Raw genomic sequence first — 18,319 nt, 5'->3', positions numbered from 1 at the left:
GTGTGTGTGTTGTCCGGATGGGACCGGACGGGCTCTCGTGACGAAGCTCTGGACCTAAACCCTTCAGTCCTTTGTCTCTTTTCCCTTTGTAACCTCCAACAATGTGACTCGCTGTTGCTTTGGGGGCCTTTTTTTTTTTTTTTTTTTGGAACTCTTATTTTGGTGGCGTTCGTCTTCTCGGTGGTTTGGGGGGGAGGGGAGGGGTGGGGTGGGGTGGGGGGGGCCCAGAGATTGTGACGTGTCAGGTGACGCCTCCAGGACTAACGGCAACAATAACAACAACGAAAAAGATTCTACCGCCCCTGCCTTTGCTGGGACGTCCCGTCTCCAGCAGCACCTCCCCCCCCTCCCTCCCTCCCTCCCTCCCTCCCCCCCTTGGCACTGTGGGGAACACTGAGCGTCCGCTAGCTGCAGTAGTCCTCCTCCGCTCGTTTTCGGGGGGCGGGGAGGGGGTCGTTGAAGTACCCCCCGCCGCCGCCGCCGCCGCGGGCGAGAGGGGCGTGAGATGGCGGCCCTCGCCAGCTCCCTGATCCGCCAGCGGAGGGAAGTGAAGGACCCTCAGGCCAACCGCCAAGTCGCCAACAAGCGCAAGCCCTGCCCCAAGGCCAACAAGTCCCTGTGCCAGAAGCAGATCCTCATCCTCATCTCCAAGGTGCGCCTCTGCAGCCAGCGCGGGAGGCGACTGGACAAGAGGCCAGGTGAGTAGAGGGGGACCACCCCCTCCCCTCAAAGGGGCCACTCCCATCCCGCCAAACCCCCCCCCCCCCCCCTTCACCGTAGGGAGGGGGGGTGGGGGTGCCATGTGTGGTCTGAAAATTCTATGGGACGTTAGCATCACGTTCGTGACCTTGTGAGAAAGTCCATATTGGACTTTAAAAATCAGTCAGTTTGAGTTTGTTGGAGGTGTGTGTGTGTGTGTGGGTGGGTGTGTGGGTGGCCCCCCATTATAGGGGAGGAGGGGGGGCGGCATGTGGGGTCTGAAAATCCTATGGGACCTTAGCGGGACGTTACCGAGAAAAAGTCCATATTGGACACCTGATGTACTTGAGTGTATTGAAAGAATGATTGAGGTCAGATTGAGTTTGTTGAAGGTGTGTATGTGTGGGTGGCCCCCCCATTGTAGTGGGGGGTGGGGGGGTGGGGTGGGGGGGCTGTGGGGTCTGAAATTTCCATGGGACCATAGCAGCGTGTGAGCAATCTTGTGACATATTGGACAACTGATGCACTTGAGACTATTGAAAAAAAAGTTATGAGGTCAGATTGAGTTTGTTGGAGGGGTGTGTGTGTGTTTGTGTGTGTGTGTGTGTGTGGGTGCCCCCTCCCCCCCACTGTAGGGGAGGGGGGGGGCATGTGGGGTCTGAAAATCCTACGGGACATTAGCAGCACGTTAGCAATCTTGTGAGGAAGTCCATATCGGACTACCGAGGTACTTCAGACTATTGAAAATAGTTATGAGGTCAGAATAATTGTTTTGGAGGTGTGTGTGTGTGTGCCTGTCCGTGGTTGCTCGGAGAGTAATGATTTTGTAGTGTTTGAAGACGTGCTGTTTGCCACGCGGTGTCTTTTTATCCGATCGTCCGAAAAACAACGAAAGAGAGCACTCAGGATTCAGGATTAAATAATGCAGTCGTCAGCAGATCGGGGTAATTATTGCATCAGATGGCGTGTCACGGTGAGCCGCTGTGTCCGTCGCAGGAACGTGATGTGACACGATAATGCAGAGCCGGATTAAAGCTGCCCAAATCACGTTTACGACTCCGATGTAATTCACCGTCGCGAAATGCCAAGAGGCAGCTGGTAACCGTCGCTGAGCACCGATGCAGTGAGCAGAAATGTCATCACAAACACTGTCCAAGCAAAAAACACATCGCGTTTCAGTCACACGATGCTATTGCTCCCGGCTTCCTGGCGCTTTTTGATTACATCACAAATGAATCATCACAACAACTGGGGGAGATTTTAGACAGTAAATGCCAATATTTCATAAAATATTGACTTGATATTGCACGGCAGTCCAATAAATGGTTATCCGTTAGGGAAAAATAAAAATCCATATAGTAAATCCTAAGATAAAGCCCTAAAATGGAGATGTTCAAGCCTTGTTGTAATAATGTAATATTAAGTTGTAAAATAAATGATTAATTTATGTAAAATAATCCACACAAAACAACCACACATATCAATGATATCTGGCTTTTTATTTTCTGAGAAAGAGAAAGAGGCACAAACAGGAAATTAAAGAATATTATGTGGGACAGCTTGTCCAAATTTTTGGTGGATTTCATTTTTAAAAATCACAAGGCCTCTCTTGACAAGTGAAGGTGCAGGGGGGCTGGCAGGTCATTACGCTAATTACTGAACGGTTTCAGTGATTACAGACTGTTTGTTTGTCTCATCAGTTTCTTATAAGGGTGCTTTGTTTGGTAACTGAGTATCAACGGTCAGTGCAGAGGTTGACTAGAGTTTAGCTAACTGTGCCGTCAAGGAGAAAGGGCTTTCTGTGGGAATGTGGCTGATAAAAGCCCATGACCAGATGTAGCAAACAAAAAGGAAAAAAGGAATAATGTTTTTTTTTGGGTACATAATATTTTCTCAATTTATTGTCATGGTGATGTAGCGGTTAGCAAACATTGTTATGGGAACACCTACTGCATTTGGTGAGGCCTTCTTTGTATTTTGTAGAGATGTGTTTGCACAGCCATGCACTAAACAGATTCATGTGACTGTGTGATCAGATTAGTTGGGTGCGTTGAGAGTTTTTCATTTTGTCTTCGGTGTGTGTGAATTTATTGAAACATGTTATGAGGACCAGTCCCATGCATGTGGTTTTTGGGGTCTTTTGTTGGGGCCTAATTTACTAATTTACCTAATTTAATTTAAGACCGTTAGCACGTGCAAAAGCCTTTTAGGACATGCAAAACTATTAACGCGACCAGTGATTGGTGCAAAACAAATACCCTGACCAATCATGGGTCGTGTTATTGGTTTTGCTTGTGCTGAAGGTCTTAGTAAATCTCAAACCCCCACTGGATTGGTTTCACTTCATCAGCTACCAGGCTTCACTGGTGACACACACACACACACATGTGCACAGACACACAAACACATACTGTACTCACACACACACACACGCTCGCACACACACACACGTGCACACACACACACAAACACATACTGTATGCACGCACACACGCACGCACACACACACAAACACACACACACACACACACCCACACACACCCGCACACACACACAAACACACACTCACACACACGCACACACACACACACTCACGCTCACACACACACACGCTTTTCATTGAAAAATAATCAGCACCACGAGCAGTTCCGTGAAGCGGTATGAGCTGTCACACTGCTACATTAAGCCCCCCCCACCCCTTCTCTCCGTGACCTCTGCTTGTGGTGATACAGGTTCCGAGGACAGGTGACCCCCCCCCACCCACAAACCCATTCGTGCGGGCAGAGTGTGTGACTGCTGAAGGCCAGGCCTTTATTACTCCTCCCGCCCCCGTGCCAAGTTCATCGCGGTAATTACCAAACCGTACTGCGGCCTGCCGCGTCGTCTCCAGCGAGCCGCGCCGAGCCGCGATCACCGCAGTCAATTGCCATAGCGACCGCATCGCCCGCCTGCAAGAAACGCCACGCGAAAATGTCCCGTTTTGTTTTTTGGCGTGGTGTTTGTTTTTTTTTGTTTTTTTAAAAAATCCCTCTCCCTTCCTCTTGCTCCCGGCCCTCTTGAGACGCCTGACGCCCTGCCGTAGTCTTACTGTTTTATTATGGTAATTTCCGATCCGGTGTTTTTCCGTTCCCGGCGGGTTTGGTGTCAGCAGAAACGAAGGCTGCGTGCGGTAGGGCGTGATTTAATAGGTGTTCGTCCCGGGGGTGGGGGGGTTGGGGGGGGGGAGCTGTCCGTCATCTCCACGCGGACGCGTCGCGCTTGACTACTGTCCTTCACTTCTGACCGCAAGTTCCCCTCCTCCTCCTCCTCCTCCGGTCTAGTCCCGCCCCCAACTGGAGGCCGATGCCACCCTCTCTTGTGACATCACAGGTGTCGCCAAGGGAGCGAAGCTGAATTGGACTCCTGAGAGCAAGAGAGAGTGCGTGTTAATACAGTGTGTGTGAGAGACATTCTGTGTGTATGGGAGATGTGTCTGAGATTATTTGCACCAGGTATTTGAGATTGCCTGTGCAGGTGTAAGTGTAAAAGAGATTGTGTGTGTGTGAGATTGTCTCAGATTATTTGCGTCAGGTACCTGAGATCTGCAGGTATGAGAGAGATTCTGTGTGTGTGTCTGAGATTCTCAGATTATTTGCTTCAGGTATCTGAGATCATCTGTGCAGGTGTGAGAGAGATTCTGTGTGTGTGTGAGATTCTCAGATTATTTGCTTCAGGTATCTGAGATCATCTATGCAGGTGTGAGATATTGGGAGTTTTTGCGGCATTACTTGTCTCAGATTTGGGATGCGCGCGTATCTGTACTCAGAGCGAAGGGACACCTCTCTCAGCGGACAAGATGGTCTCTCCTGGAGACGGCTGTTAGCCCCCCACCCCCCTCCTAATTGCTGTTTACCTGCCTGTGGGGAGGGGGGGGGGGGGCAGACAGGGCCCTGCCCCGCGGCAACCCCGATACCCACTGCTGTCAACCGCCATCATCTTCACTTCCTCCCCCCCCCCCTCCTTCAACCCAAATGAGCGTCTGACTGACGCTAACGAAGGCGAATGACAGCGGGCTGTTCAGCCGTCAAACAAGGTCATTTACCCAATTAGGAAACAAGCAAGGGAGGGACTTACTGGCAAAAAAAAACTGAGACATTTAAAGTTGATGTGACAGCGGTGTGATGCCGTAGTTTTAATGTAAAATGCCCGGTGTGTAATTTAACTCTAACGGAGCACGTACGAGCTCCAGTAGGGACCGTGTTTACTCTGTGAGAGTTGATTTTACACTGAACGTTTTACCGCGCAGTCTTGGAACCTTTGTTTTTGCATTTCGCCGTTAGTTCCAGGATTGTGCGTCCGATTTTGTAGCGGAGTCGACTCCGGGTTCTCCGGAAATGGCCCCCACCTCTCTCCTCTCAGCGTGAGCTTGTTTACAGCGCACGCTTTTTAAAAAGGCGAAAAGGCTTTTTGCAGTGAAAGGCACTCGCAAAAGTCCATTGTTGTTCCATGATTCATTTGGCCCAATCAATGTTGCTCATTAAAGTTTACTGACCAATCAATTATGCTCTCCCCCCCCCCCAGTTTTTTTGCAGAGAGTCTAGTGTAGCCGAGGGGAGGCTGTTTAGGGGATTCGGATTGCTGAGGGCTGGGGGGGGGGGGGGGGGCTAGCAGGCCCATTGCAGATGATCCTGCCAGAAAATGGCCAATCAAATCAAATCTACTTCATTTGTATTGTGCTTTATTACAGAAAATTGTCACAGGTGAATAAAATGGGTTGGGCAGGTCACAGGTGAATAAAATGGGTTGGGCAGGTCACAGGTGAATAAAATGGGTTGGGCAGGTCACAGGTGAATAAAATGGGTTGGGCAGGTCACAGGTGAATAAAATGGGTTGGGCAGGTCACAGGTGAATAAAATGGGTTGAGCAGGTTACAGGTGAATAAAATGGGTTGGGCAGGTCACAGTTGTGAGGTAGTTAACTAGCTTGAGCAGTAGAAGGCCAGATGAAGGGAAGTCCACTGCAGTTTAGAGGGGCAGGGCGATGCATCTGGAGCTCCTGAGTGCCACAGAATGTCTCCGCGTTCAGCTTTAATCTGCATAACCCTGTGCCCTTCGGTCGCCTGAACGCTGGGGCGTAGATTTTGAAGGGGGGGGAGAGCAGACCAGGGAGGTGCAGCAGCTGTCCCGCCTCTCCCACTGGCGTTGTGCTGGAGTCCGTTTTTCGGAAGAGACGTAAAAACCACCGTCCCCCTCCCCCCCCACCCACTCTGACTGTGACCATCACACATCCCAGGGCAGTTTTCCAAAAGAGTAGGGGGGTTAGACCTGGTGTCCTGGACACATTCCCTACATTCCCTACATGGTATAATGCTCCCTATTGGACTCATCTGTACTCTGTTAGAGTTAGATTAACACTGGACATTGTTCTGTGTACCTGCTGTAATTCCCCAGGTCGACACTGCAAGCGGTTACACAGAAAGGAAAACGATGTTCGGTTTTTGTGCTTCAACTCCATTCTCAAACCCGACGTGGCCTATGTTTGTGTGTGTTTGTGTGTGTGTGTGTGTGTGTGTGTGTAGGCTTCAACATTAATTAGACGGGCTTTAATTTGGGTCCGGTGGAATGCGTGTATTCTGGAAGGCAGGTACTGTACATGGGACATGCACTGCGGGGAATGAGGGGAGAAGGTTCTGTGTGTTTGTGTGTGTGGTTGGGGGGGGGAGGGGGGAGGAGAAGGTGATTACCGAAATTGGCTGAGATGGTCATTCCGTGTGACTGTTTCCGGCCGGCCCAGCTCAGACGAGGTGAAAAAAGAACTGCAGCCAAAAATGTTCCTCCGTGTGCCCGGGACGCTGCACAGCCCTCGGAGTTAAATCATCCCTAACAGAGTTCATACGAGTCCAAAACAGACCGCATACTCTCCTAGAGTCAAAACTACTCTCTCAGTGTTGATTTTTACGCCGACTCTTTTTTTTTTGGGGGGGGGTTTGTTTGCTGTGTACACGCGTGTGTGCGGGGTCCGTGCCCTGTCCCGAACCCTGTTTTTTTCGGAGCGGGTTGAGTTTGGGACGCGGGCGCAGATCGCAGGCCGCGTTGCGGGTTCCATTATTTAGGGAGCGCAGCAGCAGCGCAACGTTACCGAGCGGAGGGAAAATTTATCACCGTTTGCACGAGTGGGAGGCGGAAGGAGGGAGGAGGAGAGAGAGAGAGAGAGGGAGAGAGAGGGAGGAGGAGAGAGGGAGAGAGAGAGAGAGAGAGAGAGAGGGAGGGAGAGGGAGAGAGAGGGAGGGAAGGAGGGAGGGGAAGAGGGAGAGAGAGAGAGAGCGAGAGAGAGAGGGAGGGAGGGAGGGAGGGAGGAGAGGGAGAGAGAGGAGAGGGAGGAGGGAGAGGAGAGAGAGAGAGAGAGGGAGGGGAGAGAGAGAGAGGAGGAGGGGGGGGAGAGAGAGAGAGAGATGTGAGTGGGAAAGGAAAGAGCAGTGGTGAAGAAAGAGTGGATGATGGATGGAGACAAAGAGGGGTGGGCAGAGAGAGAGAGAGATTCGGGTGTGCGGTTTTATTTCTCACAGTGTCTTTGTTAACAGTGAGTTTCTCTTGAGAGGTTTTTGGATCACATGCGCAATGGTGTCTGTAAACATGTACCTTCAGTAGAATTAGTTTACCTTGCTTTCACATTGGACATATCCACGCACGCACACGCACACACGCACACCTGTGAACGTACACACACACACACACACACACACACACACATGCTCGCACAGTGACCATAATGTCAGTTATTATTTGACCACCAACCAGAACAACTGGGGCCACGATGTAAATCGGTGGGTCTAATTAAGAGGCCTGCTTCACTAACCCCCTCCATGATAAGAGCATAATCCCAGCAGGGTGTTGTCATTGTGTTCCTGAGCGGTCATGCTTTTATAACCCCCTTAATAAACCACGTCCCGGATCAGACACCAACCCCCACCCCACCGCTTCCCCCGTGTGCCTGGAACACCCCCCCCCCTTAATAAACCACGTCCCAGATCAGAATCAACCCCCCCCCCACTCTCCCCCCGTGTGCCTGGAACACCCCCCCCCACTCTCCCCCCGTGTGCCTGGAACACCCCCCCCACCCTTCCCGCCGTGTGCCTGGAATCCCACACAAGGTTCACACCTGTTGCCGTATTAATCCCAGTATGTCAGATGAGGCTTTGCAAGTTTTTTTGGGAAGGGGGGTGGGTTGGGGGTGGGGGTGGGGTAACAGGTGTAGGAGAGAAGACAAGCTGAGCAGCGTAGCGGAGCGCCCTGTGTCAGCATGGATCAGAGGGGCCGCTAACGTGCTAACGCTAACGTGGGCACCGATGTTTACGCTTTTTTTTTTTTTTTGCTGTACGGCGCGTCGAAATGCGGCGAATCAGTGATGCTGCTCAACGCGTCCCCGCAACTTCGTTACAGCTTCGCACTGTCACCCTTCCGGAACCTTCACAGACGCCCGTCTCCGTCCCTCACACACGCTCCGGCTGTCCTATACGTTAGGGTCGACTCACGTAGCGCCCGAAACTTTAATCGAGGATACACAGCTGGCGGCAGCGTTGCATTGTGGGCCGGCAGAACTCGGGCTCGGCAAGTCGTGGGTTCGATCCCCAGCTGGAGCGCGGCCGTCGTCGTACCCTTGAGGAAGGTACTTAATCTAAATTACTTCAGCCAAAAAAAAAAAATTTATTTAAAATCCGGCTGTATAAATGGATTGCGTGTAAAAAAAATGTAATCTGTGTAAGTCTCCCTGGGTGAGAGCTTCTGCCAAACGGCAAAATGTAACGTAAGAAAATGGACTGAGGTTCCACGCAGAGCCTCAATAAATACTGAGGGCCGCGTCTCCCTGGCCAGCTCCTCTAGTGCGCGCTGATTTTATAGCCTGTGTCGCTGTCCATCATAAAGCTGAGGATGACTTAATGAACTAATGAACGTGCGGGGCTGGGTTTTGGGCGTTCTCCTCCTGTCTCCACCGCAGTAAATATTTTCCCCTCCCCCCCCCACACCCCCCTACGTTGTTCCATCTCCAGAGTTTTTGAAGCTAAAATTTTTACAAGTGCATGATGTCATACTCCTGGACTCTTCCTGTGTTTGGCCATTGGCCGAGACAAAGGAGTAACCCTTAATGTGGTAGGGCCAGTGTTGTTTAGCAGGGGTCTGCTGAGATCTTCGGGCATGCGCTGTGTTGTGCTGTGGCTCTGTGGTTTTGACTTGTTTTTGGTAGGAAATAAATTACTGGGACCTCCATTTTACTTTTAACCATCTCAGGTCTCTCTTTGCTGAATCCCACCGGACAGCCAGGCATTAGTATTCAACAACAGAGCTACCCAGCAGTGGCTGATTCCTGATCTAAGCACAATGGATCACCATAACAATATACGACAGGCTTTTTCTTATTTAGCAAAAAAAGTAGCAGAAATGAGGATTTAATTCTAAATAGAAGACTAAACTTAAAGTTGAAATGGACTTATTTTGTGGTGTTTGCAGTGTGTCGTGTATCACCACCGGTGCTGTAAAAAATAATAGTGTCTTTACATTTATTTGTCCTCCCTGCAGAGCTATTTTCTTCCCTGCAGAAAACTTTTCTAAATCTCTACACATTTCTAAGTGTGCACAAAGGCTTAAAAAGCTGTCCAACAACAACAAAGCAAACTTTATTACACACAGTTTAGGCGCAAAGGTACAGGATGAACAGGATTGTGGGGCAAAAAGGCATCTTCTTCCTTTCGAGTGATTGGTTGACATACTTGCTGCTTGGAGTGACAGAAGAGAAGTACTAAAACAGGCACAGCTAATAGCGCCCGCAGGAAGGACCCCCTCCTCACCTCTCGCTCTCGTCCTAAACGGAATGGCCGAGGATGGGGTCGCCGTGGGAACGCAGCGCTCTGTGTTAGATTCCGGGGGGGTGAGTCTGTTGCCGGGAGACTGCGGAATCCTGGGTTCATTTATTGCGCGTTCTGTCTGGGGCTCCGTCCCCGGGTGCCTGCAGCGGCGGCAGGTAATTGTTTGTGCCGCCGTGTTTGCTTCTGGGAGTGACTGATTTTCGGAATGTGCCCGCGTTCCCGGCCCGCTCTCAGGCTCCGCCCCCCCCCCCCCCCCCCCCTCACCCCCCCCGTGAAGGCCACCTGGATCAGGGGCATCTGAGGTTTCCGGAAAAGAATGAGGAAATAACCAAAGTGTGCTGTTTAAAGTGCGGCAGCGACACACCCATCCACAGACCGCAGGAGAAGAACAAAATGTGTTCTGCAGTTTGTGTGCGGGAGATCTGCTGCACCCCTAATCCTGTGTGTGTGTGTGTGTGTGTGTGTGTGTGTGTTAAGGTGGTGTGTGACTGGGTGCATGTGTATGTGAGTGTGTGCATATTTATGTGTGAGTGTCTGTGTGTGTGTGTGTCCGTGTGTGCATATTTTTGTGTGTATGTGCATGTTTTTGTGTGTGTATGCTCATATTTTTGTGTGTGTGTGTGTGAGTGTGTAGGTGAGTATGTGTGTGCATGCGTGTGTGTGTGTGAGTGTGTGTGAGTGTGTAGGTGAGTATGTGTGTGTGTGTGAGTGTGTGTACAGCAGTCTGTGTCTGTACCTGAAAAGTGAGTCACAGCTGTGTGATGTGTCCTTGACTTTACTGAGCCATCAATCACCTGCACTGGAGGGACAAGTGCGCACCCCCCCCGAAACACACACACACACTCACTCACATACACACACACACACACACACACACACACACACACACACACACAGACAAAACCCGGTGTGCTCCATCATTACATAAATGCACTAATTCTCAGTACAGAACAGTACAGTCCCTCAGCGAACACAAACAGATTTGTCTGATTTGTGTCTGTTAATGACAAATGTAGTTTGTTTAAATCCGAGAGCAGTAAGCTTGCATCTTGTCCTCTAAGCTGATCTGGTATGCCCCCGTCAACCAGTCCCAGTAAACCACAGGTGTCCAATCTTATCCCAAAAGGGCCGGCGTGGGTCCAGGTGCAGGCACAGGTGTTTGTTTTGGCCCACCAATAAGACTACAACACCAGATAGGTAAAGGTATAGGTATAGTGCTGGGCTTAAATAGAAACCTGCACCCACACCAACTCTTAAGATTGCTTACACGGGCTAGGGCTAGGGTTACACTGCTATAAACCGTGACAGTTGAGTTGAGCAGCACATAAACCCAGGCCCAACCCGGGAAAAAAACTGAACTTCCCTGAAACGTTTCGCATCGTGTGTAGTTTGCTCTCCAAATTGGATCGGACCGTTTCACGAACTTGCTTTGCGAAGCCATGGCTGCACGGAACGAGGGCTCTCTGGCCACCCTCCATCTGGTCAGGGATCAAGTCGGACATGGCCAACAGGGAAATGTATCCCCAGGTGAAGAGAGAGACAGACACATCGGCGGACCAATCGCGTTTGGGGAAAACTCCTGACAGACAGAGAGGATGCCCCGCCCCCCAAACCCGTGATAGGAGGGCTTACTTCTTCCTGCCGACAGGGCAGAGAAATTGGGGAAAAGGAAACCTAGACTCTGTCGTGAAGCCAGCGTGTCTAAACGTTCAGGAGGAGTGCTTCAGTACAGACTCGCCCGCCCAGCTGCTGAAATGGAGTCTGCAGACTCTTTGATCAGAGTTGACAAGGACAGATCGAGCTTGGCCTCAGAATGCCAAGAGGAAGAGAGGGAGGAGGGAGAGGAGAGGGAAGAAAAGTGTTGAGAGAAAGAAGGGGAAGGAGAAGGGGAGAGAAAGGATGTGAGAAAGGGGTGGAGGGAAAGTCACAGTCTCCCCTCGCACACCAAGACACACAAAATAACAAAATTTGCCTGTGCTAATATCTAATAAGATAGCACACACATTAGCGAGCATGGATTTTGTTTATATATTTATTTTGGTGTTTGGTCATTCTTTCTATCCAGCCCTGTGTAGTCCTCAGATCCTGACCTCATAAGAAATACCCCACCACCTGACCCACCCCAACCCCCTCCCGCCCCCCAAACCCAGCTACCACAAAACTAAAATCCCCAGCCAGTCCAACAAACAGCCCAACAGTAACACAAGCAGTATGTGCACTTGGGCAAAACGTTGTCATCGGATTGTTTGAATACAGCCTTAGCATTGTGTGCTTTTGCACGTTTGTGCACGTGTGTGTAATCTGTGCACAGGTGTGTAATACGCAACATACACACGTGCTGTCTCAGGTACTGCACCATAGAAAGAGCCCCCACATGACCTTCAACCTTTCCCACGCACCTCCCATGGCGCTCAATTTCAAATATCAGCCTTTCCTTAGTCTTTCAAAATGAGTGTCCGGCTCACGGGCACGCGAAACCCGGTTAACTGAGGCGAAGGAATTAGGCGGGAGTAACCCCGAATAATTATTCCACCGAGTGGAAAGAGTAATGCGTTGGTGTTAATGGCCTCTTTGACTCTCAAGCACTAAAACAGATCTCCTCCTCTCTTCCCTTTTAATCCCTCCTTCAGCAGACCAGCCGTAATTCTAATGCACGTTAATGCATTCCGGCTAATATTCACTCAACTTTTCATCCTTTCCATTTATTTATTATTATTTTTTTTTTTTGGCAAAACGGCTTTTTTTTTTTTTAAAGAAAGAAAAAAAAAGAAAAACGTTCCAGGGTCTCTCTCTCGTCAACGCTGCCCAAACTGACGCCAGGGACGGGGCGCAGATCGCCACCCCCGCTTACGCCGCCTGGATGGATGGCTGGCTGGTTCCGTTGCCGTGGCAGCCGAGGGGTCGGCGCGCGCTAATTGAATTTGGCCGCGGTGGGTGATCGCGCGCGGGGCGTTTTTTTTTTTTGGGCAGGGAGCGGAGCGAAGGGGAGGCCAGCGTCTGTTCTTGGCCCCGTCGAGGGTGCGGAGTCAGCGGAAACGGTGGGACGGGGATGACGCGCGAGGGAGAGGGGAACGGAACAGGGCCCTAAAACTGTGTGACGCGCGGGAACGCTGTGACGGGACGAGGAACGGCTCTGACTACTAACGGAAAATAACTCTAGTGGTTTTTTGGTTTGTTTTTTTTGGGGGTGGGGGTGTCGGGAGGGGGGAGGGGCTGGGGCGTTGGCTGCTTGATTAATTGATTTAAGAATATAATGCAGCCAAAAGCAGCAAATACAGCGCTGCAGACGGAGGTCTTAGCCGAGGGGCCCATCTGCCTCGTTGGAGACGAGGCTGCGTATCGACCCATCGAGGGAATCCGTCTCACATTTAGCATCACATTAACTCCATCATGGAGCGCTCGGCTTAATTGAGTTTTCGCATTCCTCGTTGCACATGGATGAGTCCAAGAGATGCAGTGCAGGATTCTCAAGTCCCTGGGCAACTTCAGAGAATGCAGCTGTTTCGGAAACAATAAAACAAACAACAACAAAAAAAAAAGTAGTTTTTTGTGCACAGGTTTCTTGTGAATCCATGATGCTGTTCTGCCATTAATAATTAAAGAGAAATCCAATTTCTTCACTTTCCGACAAAAGGTGGTGAAACAATCCAGCAAAATGGAAATTGTATAACTTTCATTGTTACCCTCTAACCATTTATTTATTTATTTACTCTGAAACCTCTCATCCAACAGTGTTGGTACTGCATACTAGCAACAAACAGAAATCATGCTATCTATTTGTTACCCAATTACTGCCTGTTTTAGCAGTTCATAAAATAGCTCATGCTTTATTACTAATCAGTAACGTGTTTATAAAAGGTTATACACAGTTTATAAAGCACGCGTAAGTCAGTAATCAATAGTGTGTGATCGGCCTGATTTGGAAGAGCTGGAGAAATCGTTGCTGGAGAGTCATCGCTGCCCCGAAAGGTCAAAGCGTTTGGGGGCCGGGTTCCCCCTCAACAGGGCAGCGGTGCTTCCATCACACCGTTGGCGCCCTTCAAACAACCTCTAAAACTATCGGCAGCGCTGACTGGCGGTGTGACAGACGGGGGCGAAATCCCCATTCAGGGGTCCGTCACTGTTTCTGTGAGTTTTGGCCCAATTATCTCCTAATGTCCTTAAGGACGTCTTTTACAAAGGGAAGATTTTTATTTACCTAAATAAATAAATAAATAAATAAATAAAATCGTTCAGGACAACAATAATGGCAACTGCTTTCTCACCATGCGAATTCTTATTAATCACTCTCTGTCCAGGGGCAATTTCATGACATCACTTTAAGACTTAAACAGCCACAGATATTAGAATTGAAGGTAGAGGAGGAGGTGGGGTGGGTGGGTGGGTGGGGGGGGGGGGGGCACATTATCATTGCAGGTAAGAACAATTTGATTTTCGCGTATTTAAATGGCGGAAGCTTGCCCATTATCGTCAAATTCAAACACGCTGGGAGCGCACACACTCTGCCGAGCGATCCGACGATGTCTCCGGGCCATCGTTAAAATGCGGGTGTTGTCATGGAGTCAGCTCTGGCGACGCACGCGCTCGCATGGCATCGGAATATTTATGCTTCGATTCCTGGCCGGTCTGCTGCTCCCGTAGTCCTTAGCAGGGTAATTACCTGGGAGCATTTCAGTTAATGTGCAGGCAGTTAAAAACCAAAGAGGATTGTGGGTAATGTGTTAAAATTTAATCCGCGCCAGTCGTAATCGGCGAGTCAGCACGGGTTTCCTCTAAATTAGCGGCTCTTTATGTCCTCCATTTTACAGGCTGTGTCTTCTTTACACACACACACACACACTAACACACACAGACAAACAGACACACACACACACACATACACACACACACACACACACACACACACACAGACACTAACACACACAGACAAACATACACACACACACACACATACACACACACACACACAATAACACACACAGACAAACATACGCACACACACGACTACCGCACAGACAGACCACCTAGTCAAGCCAAACCCAGATACTACATTGGAAAAATCACCACACACACTAACACCACAGACAAACATACCACACATTCACACATTAACACACAGACAGAACTATCACCCTAACACACAATCAAACATCAAACACCAGTAAACGAAAGACAACACAACACACTCCACACGCACTCAGAACAAGGCATAAAAATGCATTAAACATGCTCACACACACACACACACTACACACACAACACACACACATCACACACTAACACACGCACACACACACTAACACACAGACACACACACACGAATGTGCACGTACACACACGTGCACTCTCCGCTCTCGTGCGCGCCCGTGTGCTTGAGTCTAAGGGCCAAACCCCAGTAGGTGATTGGTTGGTGTTGTGGGGGAAGAAAAGCCCCCACGTGTGCTTTAATGCACCCCCGAGGCTGGCTGGCTGTTAGCTGCACTGAAGTGGCTTATTTTCCACATTTGACCTCCAGAAAGAAGCGGTTTATCCCGCTTCAACAACCACAACCTGCAGAAATGTCAAACTACCCAGGTTTAAAACGAGTAAAGGACAACACTAATACGCATCTGCCACACGCACTCTCAGAAACAAAGGCATAAAAATGTGCATTAAAAATGCTTGTCACTGGAGTTTACTTGTACTTTTTTTCCTTGCTTGTAAAAGCTACTTATTAGTACCCAAATTGAACATTATTGCACTTCATTATTGTTGTATTGTACTTGTGTCAGGGTACCTCTGGGAAATTTGTTTCTTAAAGATCAAAAAATGTACATCCTCTGTACCTTTGTTCCTGAGAGCGCGCCCACAATGTGATACTTTCCTGTTTTAACTAGCTATTATTAAGCCTGAATAAAATGCTGAAATGATATACACAGCAACGCAGCTAGCTGGTCAACACATTAAACACAGTAGAATATAACACCTTCACCTTGTGTTTATGGGGGGGAAAAAAGTGCAATTTTACCGGACACGATGCAGCAACACCAAAAATAACGTAAAATGGCGAAGCACCGTGATTCTATTTCAAAAGACGTGGTGGCGAATCGGGAGCAGAAGTTCGTGCCGAAGATTAATGCAGCCGGTACTCCGCGAAAGCACAGGGAAGGTAGAGACCCCCATTCCCGCAAAAATAAATTCTGTTCAAGGTGGAGGAGGAACTCATTTTTTCCTTGTTTCTAGACTTACTTCCTGGCGCCTCATTTATAAGAGCGCGAGCACAAATGTCACTCTCAAACTCCCTATAGCTTAATTTTTATGCGTATAAATATGTATGTGCCATTTATAAATTAAACAGAGGTTTTTTGTTTTGTTTTGTTTCGTGAGAACGTATAGACTGTATTTTCACGTGTTCTAACAAGCCCGACAGTCAGTTATGTTTCAACTGTGTTACAGAAAAACTTTCTGTATTACAGAAAAAGTTTCTATCTGTGCTATTCATTACTTTCAGCCAAGAGCTCTCCCTGTACTGTTTGGTTGCCAGATGTTCTCAAGACCCCCCCCTCTCCCACCCCTTTCTTTTGCTTTGAGGGGGATTCCGACTCATAATCCCCCATCTCCAGTGCATTCGGATTCTGGAATCAACTGTTCTGCACTCGCCGTCAATGTGGCAACGCGTTCTCTGAGCTTTCCCTGTGGCACAAGCGGATTAAAAGGATGGCGATGAGTTCATGTCTTGTGGGGGTGATGATGAAGAGAGTGAGAGAGAAAGAGAAAAAAAGAAAGAAAGAGAGAAAGAAAGGAGGGAGGGGGGGGGTAGGTCCAGGCGTGGCCACAGGGATCCCCAAGTCAGGCCGTGAAATTAGGAATGTCCTCTTGGAACAGTCAAGTGCCACTCGCAATTATGCTGTAGTGTCTTATCGAGAAAAAAAACAACCAATAGACGGAATTATCGAACGAGGAAACCACTGCTATAATTCCCCCCCCCCCCCCTTTCCCTCGTTTGTTTCATTTTGTACAGAGGACAAAATGAAACAAACGTTTGTCCGATTTCCGTGCCAAGGCTTTAGAAATGGTCCGGTTCAGCTTTTCGTGACGAGCCTATTACTCTTCCGGTCTCAGTCACAGAGTCTGTTTTGACTGGGCCTTGCTCGTAACAACCCTGTGAAAAACAATATTATTTAGCGTTTTTTGATTATGCACAGAACTTACTGCAGGTGACACAGGTGAAATGAAAAACAGGAAAAATAAAAAGGGAAATGAGATTAATTAAAGAGTATCGATGCATGAGATTACACCGGGAGTCTGTGTGCTGAAAAGAGGGTGATTAGATTGTAGTATCTGGGCAGAGAGAAGGAGGGGGGAGGGGGGGAGAAGGTGGTGGGAGGGAAACTTCCCAGCAGAGGCCTCAGAATGCTCAGTTACCATCAGTGTGCAGTCCCAGACGTTTGGGGGGGGGCGGAGGGTGGGTAGGAGGGGGGGGGGGGACGGAACCCCAGGTGTGTTCTGTCACTGGGGCGATGCTGATCGGAAGCAGACGTGTCAGTTTCCGACATTAAATACCACCCCCTCCCGTCCGCCTGTCACAGATGGTCTAATTACCGCCTTCACACAGAATCCACCGCCGGTACAGTAGCTCTGCACAAACGCTTTTTCCTGTGAGCGAAATGGACTGGGCACGCAGCTATTTATTTTATTTTATATTATTTTATTTAACCTTTATTTACCCAGGGTAGGTTCTCTGAGCGCTGAGCTATGTGTCAGCTTCGGTCCAAATAAAATCACGTTAGCTGCAATTCCTGGTTTGTTAATGTTGCAACTGTTGTAATGCAATATTTGGCAATATTTGGGTTTTTGTCTGCAGGCGTGTAGCAGATGCATTACAGCTAATTTTCGACCTTGGTAGGTCGGCTGGTCGTGGCTGTTTGGGTGGGGTGAACCACTGCAGTTTATAACTGCATAACTGCATGTTGTGTAGTTATATGTACGTGAGCAAGCTTGTGTATATCCCAAGCTTGCCCGTGTAAGTATTAATATGCAGACAGAAAACTGAGAAGGAACAGAAAGATAATTTTAAAAGCTTGGATTTGTTTTGGTTTCATCGCCCCTGACGATAAGCGGATGGGGTTTTCCTCTTTTCGGTTTCCTGAAAGGGAGTGAGAGACTCACGCGGGACGCCCTCATTAGCATTGAAGTCCATCTCCCACTGCTGCGGCTACAGCTGAAGAAGGGAGGGAGGGAGAGAGGGAGAGAGAGAGATAAAGAGAGAAAGAATGAGAGAAGGAGAGAGACAGAGAGAGAGAATCAGAGAGAGAGTGTGTATGAGATAGAGGAAGAGAAAAGGAGAGAACCAGAGAATGAGAATGAGAGTCGAGAGAGAGTGTGTGTGTGTATGTGTGTGTGTGAGAGAGACTGAGAGAGAAAGAGAGAGAGAGAAAGAGAATGTGTGTGTGTGATAGAGAGAGAGAGAGTGTGTGTGAGAGAGAGAGAGAGTGTGTGTGTGAGAGAGAGTGTGAGAGAGAGAGAGAGAGAGAGAGAGAGTGTGTGTGTGTGAGAGAGAGAGAGGGAGAGAGAGAGAAAGCCTTGGATCTGATCTGCAAGCTCGGCACTTTTGTGAGAAGGAGAACGGAGTCGTTGGTGAGGCTGGCGTCTGCTGACCTGCCGTCAGAAACACACAGCCTCAGAGACGCTCTCATCAGGTGCGAAGCTGGGCTCCAACACGACACCGCTGGCCTTCAGCGTCCAGTCAACAGGCTCTTCCTCTTCCTCTTCCTCTCCGGATCACTCGCGCGGGCCCTCGCC

At 49.2% G+C, this 18,319-nt stretch overlaps 1 protein-coding gene across 1 annotated transcript in view; it reads left to right on the top strand.

Annotated features, from left to right (window-relative positions):
- The first annotated feature begins 208 nt into the window (after positions 1-208).
- fgf11a (fibroblast growth factor 11a) overlaps positions 209-18,319 on the top strand; it is a 59,288-nt gene continuing 41,177 nt past the window's right edge. Inside the window, exon 1 of the mRNA XM_064325601.1 lies at positions 209-698. Coding sequence (XP_064181671.1) covers positions 506-698 — 193 coding nt within the window. The 5' untranslated portion in view covers positions 209-505. The remainder of the gene's footprint in view (positions 699-18,319) is intronic.

Source organism: Anguilla rostrata, chromosome 3 (assembly GCF_018555375.3).
Source record: "Anguilla rostrata isolate EN2019 chromosome 3, ASM1855537v3, whole genome shotgun sequence".
NCBI classification, from domain to species: domain Eukaryota; kingdom Metazoa; phylum Chordata; class Actinopteri; order Anguilliformes; family Anguillidae; genus Anguilla; species Anguilla rostrata.
The sequence above is the reverse complement of the archived record's forward strand: the minus strand, read 5'-3'. Positions and strand labels throughout refer to the sequence as shown.